At 44.8% G+C, this 12,972-nt stretch overlaps 1 protein-coding gene across 1 annotated transcript in view; it reads left to right on the top strand.

Moving 5' to 3' along the window:
• Positions 1–12,972, top strand: part of DTNBP1 (dystrobrevin binding protein 1) — a 231,658-nt gene that overhangs the window by 26,694 nt on the left and 191,992 nt on the right. Inside the window, exon 5 of the mRNA XM_040353753.1 lies at positions 3,376–3,508. Within this exon, the coding sequence (XP_040209687.1) occupies positions 3,376–3,508 (133 nt within the window). The remainder of the gene's footprint in view (positions 1–3,375; positions 3,509–12,972) is intronic.

The raw sequence follows: 12,972 nt of genomic DNA, 5'->3' as shown, positions 1-12,972 counted from the left end.
ATATGCGCCCAAGATACGACAGCGTAGGAGACTTACGTCGGTCGGATGGAGCCAAAATTCAGGCGTATCTTATTTCAAGAATCAGGCGCAGAGATACGACGGCGCATCCGTGCACTTACACGGCGTATCAGAAGATACGTCGGGGAAAGTGCTTTCTGAATCCGGCCCTAAGTCTTTATTCACCTTCAACAGCACAAGAGACTTTTATTCATGGGATTTGATTCCTCAAGATGGACTATTCTATGATGTTCACCTATGAACTTTGAGTAACTTTGTACATAGTACAAATGCTAATTTTTTATACATTTTCTTTATTGGGTGTTCACTTTTTATTCATTTTCTACCTTGGTCAATCCAGGTTCATATTCTTTTATATGATTTTTTTTGTGCCACATTATTTTTTATGTTTATAAAGATCTTTTTGCAAAGCTTTGTGAATTAAGCCTATTTATATATTTTTGATTTGGGAGATGCTTATGAGAAAACACAGAATCCTGCATGACTTTTGACTTTTGTTAATGGTTGGATATTGATTAGTAAGTTATTCAATTATTTATTTTACCTATATTTGTTATGGGTAATGTTTAAAAAAACAAAAGAAAAAAAACAAACCGATTACATGAAAAAAAAAAAAAAAAGAAGAATGATGGCAAAACTTGTGAGCTTCAATAATGCAAAGCTCCCGGCCTGTATACTTTATGCCCTAACCGATATTCTGTTTGTTGCTAGATTATTGCATACAATTGTCATTGCAGTTTAAATTATTACCACTAGATGTCTGTGTCTGCTTTTCCAGTGAAGATGAACAATAGAGCTCTGTAAGGTTTCAGTATTATGCAAAGCTTCCTTCTTCTTTTTTATCGTTAAAAAAAAAAAAAAAAGAAAAAATGTTGCATTCCTGCTTTTATAGATTCCCAACTCTCTGATATTGATACATGAGATTAGGCATGTTGTGTCACTTCTCATCATAGGCTGATATCACAGTTCCTGCTTGAAAATGCCAATTTAGATGTTGATATGTGACATTAGGCATATTACAGCACTCCTCAGCATGAACTGACCTCGCCTTCCTACTTGGAGAAACCATACCACTAATTTTGATACGTGATATAAGGCATATTGTGGCCTTCCTAATTGCGAGCCAAAGTCATATTTATGCTTAAAGATGCCAGCTCACTGATGTTGATCTATTTAACATATTGTAGCTCTCCTCATCAGAGGGGAAAAAAGCCAAAGAAAATCGATACAGCCTTACCATCTTATAATTGGTAAGCTGCAATGTAGTACATTTTGTTTTGGGGTTTAATGCAGCTTTAACTCATAATGATTATCAACCAGTGGTGTAGCTTGCACATCTGGCACCCGTGGCTGGTCTCCCCGCAGGGATGTAGTCCCATAGGAGGGGGCGAGCACGCTGACTAACCCCCAGCCAGAAGGGCTCGGATGAGAGCAAGCTTACTGAGGAGGAAGAGGAAGCGAAAAATTCAGACAAAGGAACAAAAACATTTAGAAGGGAAATCAAAGAAAAAGGTAAGTGAACCAACAATACACTAGCTTAAAGGAACCTTTTTAGAAAATAAAAAACAAACCTTTACAACCCCCTTTTAAGGTGATATTAAAGTCTTGTTTTTTGTTGTCTAAGTAATAAACATGTTCTACATACCTGCTCTGTGTAATGACTTTGCACTGAGCAGCTTGGATCCTCCTCTTCTCCCGAGCCCACAGCTCTTTGCCCATATAGAAACAGAGTCATGTCTCCCTCTGTCTGGCACTTATTGACAGCAGTGGGAGCCAATGCCTCCCATTGCTGCCAAAAGCCAATCAGCAGTGTGAGTTGTCGGACAGCCAAGGCTCTCGTGGACATCGCTGGATCGAGAGGGGGCTTGGGTTACAAAAATTGATGCATATGCTCCATGTGAATGAGGCTTAATTGTCATGTGGGCCAGACAGCAGGAAAGATGACATTTTGGGTAATAAAATTCCCATACTTCTCTTTTAATCTATGAAACCTACTTGCCTAGGTAGATGTTGCATCTGTCCCCGCTGGCTATAAGGCTGAGAACCAAGTAATCAAAAGCCACCGATCACTCAGTTCTCAGGGCTTCCTGAACAGAAAGTTGGTGGCTGTCAGTTTCTGGCTCTGCTCTGCCCCCCCTGGTGGAGGGGGTCGGAGTGGCCAGCTCAGGCTTGCTGAGAGGCTGAGCTGGGTGCAGGTCCAGGCATGTGAGGGAATCCCAACCATATGGTTGCGGTCTTTCCCCGGCCCAGGGCCTCCTGTGTACTCGCCTCCTGTGTACCCCACACTTCAGCACCTCCTCTGCACCCCCCAATTCTAGGGCCTCCTCTGCACCCCCCCTCAGCCCAGGACCTGCTCTGCATCCCCAAGTCCAGTGTCTCCTCTGCTCCTCCCCAGGTCAGGGCCTCCTCTGCACCCCCCAGCCCAGGGCCTCCTCTGCACCCCCAATCAGCCTAGGGCCTCCAGTCCAAGGCCCCCTCTAAACCCTCCCCCCCCAGTCCAGGGCCTTCTTTGAAGTCTCCCCTTCTCTGGGATGCCTCACGCAGAAAAGACATAAGCTGTTCGGGTACTGGGTAGGACTAGGAAGGAGACCTCACAGCACTCCCACCATATACCTCCTGCTTCTGTAATGGACAAGCAGCGCCCGCTGCATAGTTTGCCAAATACGCGCCCGGCCGTCATATAGAAAAGAATTCCAGAGCAATGATGCAGCTACTGTTGCTTAGCAACATAGCAATAGTAGCGTCAGTCTGGACTGCGTTTCTATAGCGCGGACGGAAGGAGCAGAGTGATTCAGCGGTGTTTGGCAAGCTATACAGCGGGCACTGCCTGTCTATTACACTTGATCGGGCGGCAGTGACACCATTAGAGCAACAGTTCCCAGTGCGACTGGGACCCCTGGCTGCAGCCCCTAGATACATCACCCCGGGGCAGGCACCCCCCTAGTTTCAGCCCTGACATCAACTCGCACTGAAACTTGGAAGCACCCATGAATACAAATTCTATGTATACAGTAATGAGAGGAAAGAAGCTGTATTCTGTCCCCCCCCCCTTTTTTTTTTTCTCTCGTTTTTCCTGCATTGTGTATTACAAAAACCTCTAACCATGCATCTAGAAGTCGGTGAGCTTTCTAGGCCACTTTTTATTATTATTTTGTGGGAAAACCATGAGACTTTTGTATTGTTTTCTTTTGAGACTTTAAGTCCTCCTTTTAAAGGATTTTTATTTATTTTTTTAGTTTAGGCTTGGTTTTGGATTATTCGTTTGATAAACTTTTAGCTTGCCATCAAAGTTTCCCATAAAACACTGGTCTAGGATTTTGAGGTGCAACCGTCAGACACTGTGTTTTGGTCTTTCAGCAGGTGGATAGTGAGGTGGTGATGCTTTCTGCTCACTGGGAGAATAAAAGAAGTGGTCTGATGGAGCTTCAAGAGCAGCTACAACATGTTCCTGTATTTCTGGCAGATCTACAGTCTGTGACTGCCAAACTTGGTGAGTTCACTTGAAGACCTATATGTTTCACATTTTTAGTATTTAGAAGATGGCTGCAAGTGTGACTGTCATGATAACTTGTTTGCTAGAAGTAAAGATAATATTCCGTGTGAGAATGTTAAATTAGCCATTTGTAATTCTAAAGCCGCGTACACACGACCATTTTTCATGTCATGGAACAAAAAAATATTTTTTCTCAACGTGATTCCTCTAAACCTGCCTTGCATACACACGATCATGATAAAAAATGCTTGAGCAAAGCGTGGTGATGTACAACACGTACAACGGCACTATAAAGGTGAAGTTCCATTCGAATGGCGCCACCCTTTGGGCTGATAATGCTAATTTCCCATTGCATAACTTGCTTATGAGCATGCACGTTTTTTTCCCAGTTAAAGCGTGCACACGACCGTTTTTCACGATGTGAAAAGTGACGAGAAAAAAATAGAACATGTTCTAAATTTTTAATGCCCATTTTTTCTCGTCAAGAAAAATGCTCTGGAGCCTACACATGACCGTTTTTAACGACCAATTAAAAAAATTGCATTTTTCTTGTCATGAAAAACAGTCGTGTGTACGCAGCATAAGGGCTGTAGCTAAGAAGATGGAATAAACAGAATATGGACATTAAACCCCATGTAGTATAAGACCCTGTTTAGCTAAATTAGACTCATAAATGAGGAATTATGCTATTTGCATTCCAAAAGTACCACATACCTAAATATTCTCTTTGTCACCCAGGATTCAGAAATGGGGTTCTGAACTCAAGTCTTTTTTTTTTTTTTTTTGCTATTTTTGTTCCATCAGGAAGATTTCCCTTTTATTACATGTCTCATAAACAGTCTTAGACAGTAGTACAGATTTCCTATTCGGAAGATTTCCCCCTGCATTTCCTAAGAAAATAACAGCCCAAAGGAGGACTGCAAAATCGATACCCATATAACATGGGCTTTAATCCTTCCACATTTTATCCAAAGCGAAAAAGTAAAATACACTTTAAATTTCCAAAGTTTCAGTGAAATTCCAAACCTCTGGGGTATCCGTTTTGATTTAATAAGTTTATGCAGATTGTCTTATGTCTTTATCTTCTAGTGTCAACAAATTATGCAGTATTCAAATTAGCTGTGCCATAATGTATATATTCAGAAAGTTTGGGTATGGATACTGTAAGGGGACAGGCTCAACTGTTATTAGCAGTGGTAAACCATGCATGAGACAGGCACACCCTGTACCAGTTCAATCGGGTTTGCCCTGCATTTTGTCTCTATATGGGCAAACAAACAGATTCAATGGGATCCTCCAATAAAAACATGCAGCACTTGTATCTTTTTTGTGGTCTGTCATCGCTCAGCCTTTTCACGCAGCAGCAGGCTCCCACAGAGACCTTCTCCTCAGTCGGCTCATATATTTTAAAGACTTTGTGGAGCACTAAGGCTAATATTAAGGTCTGGCTACCTGGTAAGATGTCGAGCAAGAAATGTAGAAGAAACAGTGCCTCACATACTCTCCCTTTCTGCTCAGATTTGTAGGCTGGAGAACATTTTGTCAACATTTAGCAAGGCAGTAGATCAGCATTCCATTGCTGTATTCCTGACTTGTGTTCTACAATAAGTTTAAAGTCTTGTACAGACAGAAGCCATCTTGTGACCTTTGCATTGTTTCCTTTCTTCTAAGTCATCCATGGTAGAGAATGGTCTGTAATTAGTTGAACCCATCTGCCCATAAGATGATACCTCAGTGGCTCACCTTGCGTGGAGCTGGATATTTAAATTGGGGATAAGTTTTTTTTTTTTTTTATTTAACTTTGGCTGCTCCCTCTCTCCCCAGACCGTATCCACCCCCTCACCTGCAACTTGTATCTTCTATCAGTTTGGAGGTGAGGGGGGGCCTGGAGGAGGTAAAGGCAGCAGTGTTCACAGGGGTGGAGGCAGGACTCCAGGAGCCAGCACGATCGCGGATAGGCTAACCTGGCCATAATCGCAGATTATGCCTGGCCGTGATCACGGATAGGCCAGCCCCACTGTGATCACTGATAGGCCAGCCTCGCCGCGATCACGGATAGGCCAGCCCCACGCACATGACCCCATTCACTAATGCTCGGAGATTGCGGGTCGGGAGCCCGCGATCTGGGCATGCCGACCCGCCATCTCAGAGCAAGACATGGCGGGCCACTTGGGAGGGCAGCTGCGGGCCAGCGGTTGGGCACCCATGGTTTAGCCTGTCGAAATGTCCTTTAGGAATACCAGTAAAAATGTGGATCAACTCCTTGATACAATCTTAGACCATGTGTTTCTGAGGGGGATTACTTCTGCATGCCAGGTGGCAAGGTCAAGGTCTACCAATATGTGCTGAGGCCTCCCCAGGCAGACATCAACAGTAAGGTGAGAATACACTGAAACATTAAATCCTACAGCACTGATTGAGAGAGGAAAATCCAACAGGGCAGTTGTACAGAAGTTTATCAACTTGAATAAAAATTTGTCTGGTCGGGGGCATGGCCCGGCTAGCAAAGGAGTAGGACACGGGTAGAAGGAGCTCCTCTTGCTGAAAATCCTGTCTACCATCCTGCGAGACTATTTGGGCTTAATCATACCCACAAAACTGCCTGGAGACTCCGGGACTGGAGTGGAAGATGTCCCCACCAAGAAAATCTTCCGCTGCGGCGGAAAAACTGGCCAAATATCGGCATGACGGAGACGAGGAGCAGGCCAAAGATGGTGCGGTAGATACTCCGGGGGAGGATCGCCATGCTGCGGAGACAGCAAAGGTGTTGGAGGCTATAGCCGCACTCCAGGACACCCTGGCGAAAATCGAGGAGGTGAAGATGTCCCCCATGAGACAGGATTTGTCTACGGTCCGGAAGAGGGTCACCGAAACAGAGGCTCGTATTAGCGCCGCAGAAGACATACTACACCCCTTACAGCATGCAACGGAGGACATGCAGCGCCAGATTCACCAGCTACACTCCCACCAGGACGAAATGGAAAACAGGGTCCGCCGCTGTAACCTGCGATTCATAGGCCTGCCGGAGCGAGCGGAGGTGTATCAAGGTGTATGGGCGTTTTCAGTTATGTTTGCGGTGGAAAGGGCGCACCGAATACCAGCAAAGCCCCCACCTGAAGGAGCACCCCCCCCCGTACATTTATTGCCAAATTTCTGAACTTCAGGGATAGGGATAAAATTATGCCTCTATCCAGGGAGAAGGGAAACATGTGGGTGGAGAATGGCCATGTGGTGTTTTTTCCAGACTTTTCCAACGAGGTGCAGAGGAAGAGATCTCAATACCAGGATGTGAAGCGTCGCCTATGTGTACTGAACCTCAAGTACGCAATGCTGTTTCCAGCCAGGCTCAAAGTGGAAGAGGATGGTCGGGTGCAGTTTTTTGACACCCCTGCCGTGGCCTGGTTGGATCGTAAGGGGAGACCAGTGTAGAGCCGGCTTTGGATGACTGTGAGTACCGTTTCATGGGGGACCTTGGGGAAGCCTCTCCCTCATCCCCTTAACCACATGCCTGAGGCCCTGCTGCAAGGGACCACAGATAAGTGCTAGGGGCCTACCCTTTGTTGGTTTATTTTTGCAACTTATGGCCCTGTTGCACATTTTTATTTTATTTTTCCCCTGGGGGGGACCCCTATGGGATAGAAGCTGCTCCCTCCGGGCCCGGAGGAAGGAGACAGAACTCCTATTTGATATCTATATGAGCCGCAGTGGACATGTTTGAGATCCGCTGGTGATATTACTGAAGTAGTGGGGAGGACAAAGAGGGAAATAGGCTGAAGTAGTGGGGAGGACAAAGAGGGAAATAGGCTGAAGTAGTGGGGAGGACAAAGAGGGAAATAGGCTGAACAGCAGGAGGGGTAGAGACCTGAAACCTTTCAGGGAATGTTATTTTTTTCCCGCTTCGAATACACGTGTTGCTCAGTGAACAACCGCCCCTATGGGAAAGACTGTTTTTGCAATGCCATGATACGCACAGAACTCAAGATGCGTGCCTCCAGTCAGGTTTTACTGCTGGACGTTTTTTTTTCTGCTTTGGTTCTATTTTTTGGGTATCAAATGCTCACACCAGGTTGGGGAGGTGATGGACTGGGAGGGGGGATACCCGTTGGCAGGGTCACCGTTGTGATGTCGATGCAAGTAATAGAGACCCTTTATATGCATGGGATACCCCTAATGTCTTATTTAATTGCTACCCTGCTGGTCCGGCTAGGTAATTTTCAACTGATGACACCATGACCTCAATTAAATTCTTGACGTGGAATGTTCCGGGAGTGAGAAATAAAATTAAACGCACAGCAGCTCTTGCTTATCTTAAATCACAAAGGGCTAATATAATTGCTCTGAGTGAGACGCATGTTACCGGTCATCTGCAGTCTGCGCTGAAGCGCCCTTGGATAGGCTGGGCTTATAATAGCACGCACACCAGCTTCTCTAGGGGAGTTTCGTTATTAGTAACAAAAGCCACTCCATTTGAATTGATATCCCTAGAGTCTGACCAGCAGGGAAAATATCTGTTTGTACATCCCTGCATTGGCGGTTTGCCTATTTTTCTGATTGTTATATCCCCCCCCCCCATACTGCTCGGAGGTCGTTACTACGGGTCTGGCATTTATGGCTAGGCACCCAACGGTACCGGCTGTGTGGATGGGGGATTTCAATATGACTATGGATCCTTTTATGGATCGCCCGGCACAGGCCGGAGGGGCACCGAGACTGGGCCGCTTGATGAAGGAATTTGCCCTGATAGACGTGTGGAGGCAGCGAAACCCAATGACCCGGGCATACACTTGTCACTCAACTAGCCAAGCCACTATGTCCCACATAGTCTATATTATGGTTTCTGCTTTACTCATGCCAAGAGTTGGGGGGGGCTGGTTTTGCGCCTAGGGCCTTATCAGATCACTCGCCATACTGGGTGCAGATGTCCCTATTGGGGAAGGCCCCTAAAAAAGTGTGGAGACTCAACCCCTACTGGTTGACCGCCTTGACAGAGCATGATAGTATTGAGCGGGAACAGCAGTTTTTCTTTTCTGAAGGTCAGGGGTCCGCCTCACTTAATTCCCAGTGGGATGCATTTAAGCTACATGCACGCAGGGTGTTGGACACTAGGAGAAACAGACTTAAGATAGTGGTGAGCATGTCTGAAGACACGTTACAGAATCTAGAGGAAACTTGTAATGCCCAGCCCACACCTGAGAACTTAACTAAGGTGCAGTTACAGACTAGGGTAGTCTCGCAGTTACATATGGAAAAGGCCAGTGTATTTTCTTTTGTAAGACACGGGTGTATGAGAACGGGGAGAAGGCTGGAAAGATGCTAGCCTATTTGGCGCACTTAGAGGATAGGCCGCCAGTGGTGGTGTCTCTGGCTGAGCTCAGTTATCACGTTATCACGGATCCCCCGCAGGTAGCGGATAGATTTATGAAGTTCTATGGGGATTTATATAGTTCCCAATGCCACCACACATCAAGGGAGATACAGGCATATCTGCACACATTGCAATTTCCATGGTTGGGATTGGGGCAGGTGCAGGTGCTTGAGGCCCCTATCACTACTCAAGATATTGCTACAGCAATATAACAACCGGACAAATCCAAGGGTCCGGGGCTGGATGGTTTGCCCCTGGAGTTCTACGTTACATATTGAGAGACGCTTGTCCCTAAACTGAAGGCCTTATTTCACTCTATATTTGAACTGGGAACTCTTCCCTCCTCAATGCAGGAGGCCCAGATAATTGTCCTTCCCAAGCCGGGTAAAGACCCTCGGTATCCAGAATCATATAGAGCTATATCTCTGTTGCCAGTAGCTATTAAAATCTTGGCCAAAATACTATCCTCTAGATTGAATACAGTTATTCTCTCCCTGATCCACTCGGATCAGACGGGGTTTATGCCAGGAAAGAATACCGCCATGAATATTAGGAGGCTATTTATGAAAATACAGGACCAACATGAGAACGTGTGGACCAGGGTGGTGGTTGCCCTGGATACGGCCAAGGCATTTGATTTGGTCGAGTGGCTGTATCTGTGGGAATGCCTGAGATGCTATGGGTTTGGCCTGAATTTCATCAAGTGGGTTCAGCTTCTATACCAGACCCCCATGGCCAGAATTTTTGTCAATGGGTGGCTTTCGGATCAGATTTCCCTGGAACGGGGCACGAGGCAGGGGTGTCCCCTATCGCCACTGCTGTACGCAGTGGCAGCTGAGCCGTTAGCTATTGCCATCAGAATGAGTCTGGAGGTGATAGGCCTTAGAAAGGGGGAAGCATGGGAAAAGATAGGACTATATGCAGACGAAACGGTTCTGTATTTAGCAGATCAGGGCCCTTCACTGCGGGCGGCATTAACCATCATAGAGGAGGTTGGCAAATACTCTGGCTTAAGGATCAACTGGGATAAGTCTTGAATTCTCCCTCTAGATCAATCCCCCCCCTCCCTCACCAGCAATGTCCTCAGAGTTACCTTTACAGAGAGTGGCGGAGGTTAAATACCTGGGGGTGAGAGTTACAAGGAACCTTAGACTACGTCCCTCTCAATGTGGAACCCTTGTTCTCCACTATCAAATCTAGAACCCAGGCCTGGTCGGAATTACCCCTAGGGGTTATGGGTAGAATTAACTTAGTAAATATGATTTTGTTACCTAAGATTTTATATATGGTTTGGCACGCCCCCTTGTATATACCTCTAAAAGTATTTAAACAGATGGAAGAAATTTTAAATTCTTTTGTTTGGGGCCCGGACCGACATAAATTGGCTTGGCACATACTTAAGAACCCCACTCTGGAAGGGGGATGTTCCCTCCCAGATGTTCAGGATTACTATATAGCGTCGCAACTGTCTCATCTATATTACTTTAACACATCTCAGGCACAGAGGTATAGGTCGTTAGGATGTAAGAAATCGGGTAGCCCTTTTCACACTCCCATGCAGGCAGTATTCAGGAAGGGACATGGGGGTTGTAGGTCAGGGATATGCAATTAGCGGACCTCCAGCTGTTGCAGAACTAGAAGTCCCATGAGGCATAGCAAGACTGACAGCCACAAGCATGACACCCAGAGGCAGAGGCATGATGGAACTTGTAGTTTTGCAACAGCTGGAGGTCCGCTAATTGCATATCCCTGTTTTAGGTCATCCCATTTGGTGCAGATATGCTGATGCAGCACCAAAAAAGAGTTCTCCCTTCCACAATTCCTCTTTAGATATCTGCAGCTTAGACATTCGATCAGAACACAGCTGGACTCTGTCACTGTCGACCTGAAGACTCCGCAGGTGCTGGATGTGATCTTTGGAACAGATTCAGCCAAGCTCACATCTAATATATATTACATTATCCGACAGCGTAGGATAGGTAGGGTATCGCATGCGGCTAAGATAACATGGGAACAGGATGTAGGCCCTACAGACGATACAGACTGGGGGGAGATTCTGGAGGGGGTCAAGGCTTCATCTCCCAAACTCTCGGATAGATTGACACAATTGTATATAATTCACTGTGCATATATTACACCCTTGAGACTGGCGAAGTTCCAATCCACAAGAAGCCCCTTGTGCCCCATGTGTGCCTCTACCGGAGGCTCGTTTTATCACCTGAATTGGCATTGCCCAGACGTGCAGGCCTACTGGCTGCAGGTGACACAATTCCTTCATGATAATATGGGGTCCCCGGTGGGCATGGACCCAAAGTTATGTCTCCTGGGCTTGCTGCCAGATGTCGAGGTAGACAAGTATCAGGCTATCTTTATATATGAAACATTATTCCTGGCCAGGAAGGTGGTGGCTAAGGCCTGGATGCAGACGAGGGCTCCATCACTAAGGGACTGAAAAAGGGAGGTGAACCCCACTCTCCCGTATAGGAAGATGATCTATATTCACAGGGGGCGACCGCAGAAGTTCTCCAGTGTGTGGGATAGGTGGCTGGAGGATGGTGAAACTTGTACGTTCTGAGTTAACACAAGCCAGTGTATTTATGTTTTGAGAAAGGGTTGTGGGGAGAGGGTGTATTACTCAGGAAAGTTTTACTGTATCGTATATGCTTGATCCAGAAAGGCTGTAATGGTTTTCCTTTTATCTCTTTCCTTGTTTTCATTTTTATTTTCTTACCAATGGTTTTGATGTGCCCATGTTTGCAAGGACTTGTATGAGCCGTACAGATGGCTTATATTACAATATACAGCTGTAATCCTTTTAAACATTGGACGATGTTGGTCCACTGCTTTATCTGTATGTATACCTCTTTTACATCTCAATAAACTTAGAATTTTCTGGTTAAAAAAAAAAATATGTGTCTGGTCCCTGCAGAACTGGCCAAATTTCGATCCATATATGGATGTCTTAAGCAAACTAAACTGTGTTACTACTGATTACAAATTAGCCTGGGCTTCCTCCGAACCCTTCTCAATCTTTACATCAAAGTTGTGCTGTCTTTTATTCCAACTGGTTGCCGACCAGAAGCCTAACCTGCAGCGCATTTAAACAAAGGGGTGGGATGCTGGTGACACCAGTGACCTTTATATAAGAATGTATTTATAAAAAACGGCATTAATGTCATCAGCATTCCACCCTTTTGTTTTTGCGAGCTGTGGGGAATAACCTGATCCACAGCTGACCCGGGTAAAAAAGATTGGCATGAGTTCAGAGGATCAATGCGCTCATCCTTACTACTGATATCTCCATTTATTCCTTCAAGCACTGACAGGCCACTGCCTTGCAGAAATGGGTGACATATGACTTTTATGAATACTGGGAGAAAAAAAAAAATTATATATATATATATATATATATATATATATATATATATATATATATATATATATATATATATATATATATATATATATATATATATATATATATATATATATATATTTATACCAAATATGTGTTGTTTTTTTTTTTACTTTATTCAAAAGACAAGCAAGATCAGTTCAGTTGTATTTTATGGTGGCCTATCCATAAATTATTTCAGCTGAAGATGGATTGCATAATTAATAGCTTTACAGGCAATGGTTGATGTATGCAATTGATCAAAACCTGTGTTTTGCTTTTTTCTGCTCTGACATATTTTCATATTAGAAAAACCATCTCTCTTGTTCATTTCTGCCTGCAAATATGCCTGTGATGTGGATCGGCAGTGTAGAGAGTAATCCAACATAGGAGGGACCACCGCACACTATAACGCTCAGGAGCTGTCTTGGTATTATTTGCATAGTTATAACGTTTTTTTTTTATAGACTGAGTACTAAGTGAATATGGCACAGAAGGTGATTTTTCTTAACATGTTCTAAGTGCACAAGGTGCAATATATAAAATAAATCGCAAGCATGTCTTCCTTTTTGTATGTATTCCACTTCCAGTTATTAAATGGAAAATGTGAGAATACGTTTTCATCGGGCTGCAGAGATTTTCCTAATCCCAAATTGCACATGGCTGTCATTTCTCAGGATGTTTTTTCCTAACATGGAGTTT

This window comes from Rana temporaria, chromosome 5 (genome assembly GCF_905171775.1).
Source record: "Rana temporaria chromosome 5, aRanTem1.1, whole genome shotgun sequence".
NCBI lineage: Eukaryota > Metazoa > Chordata > Amphibia > Anura > Ranidae > Rana > Rana temporaria.
The sequence above is the reverse complement of the archived record's forward strand: the minus strand, read 5'-3'. Positions and strand labels throughout refer to the sequence as shown.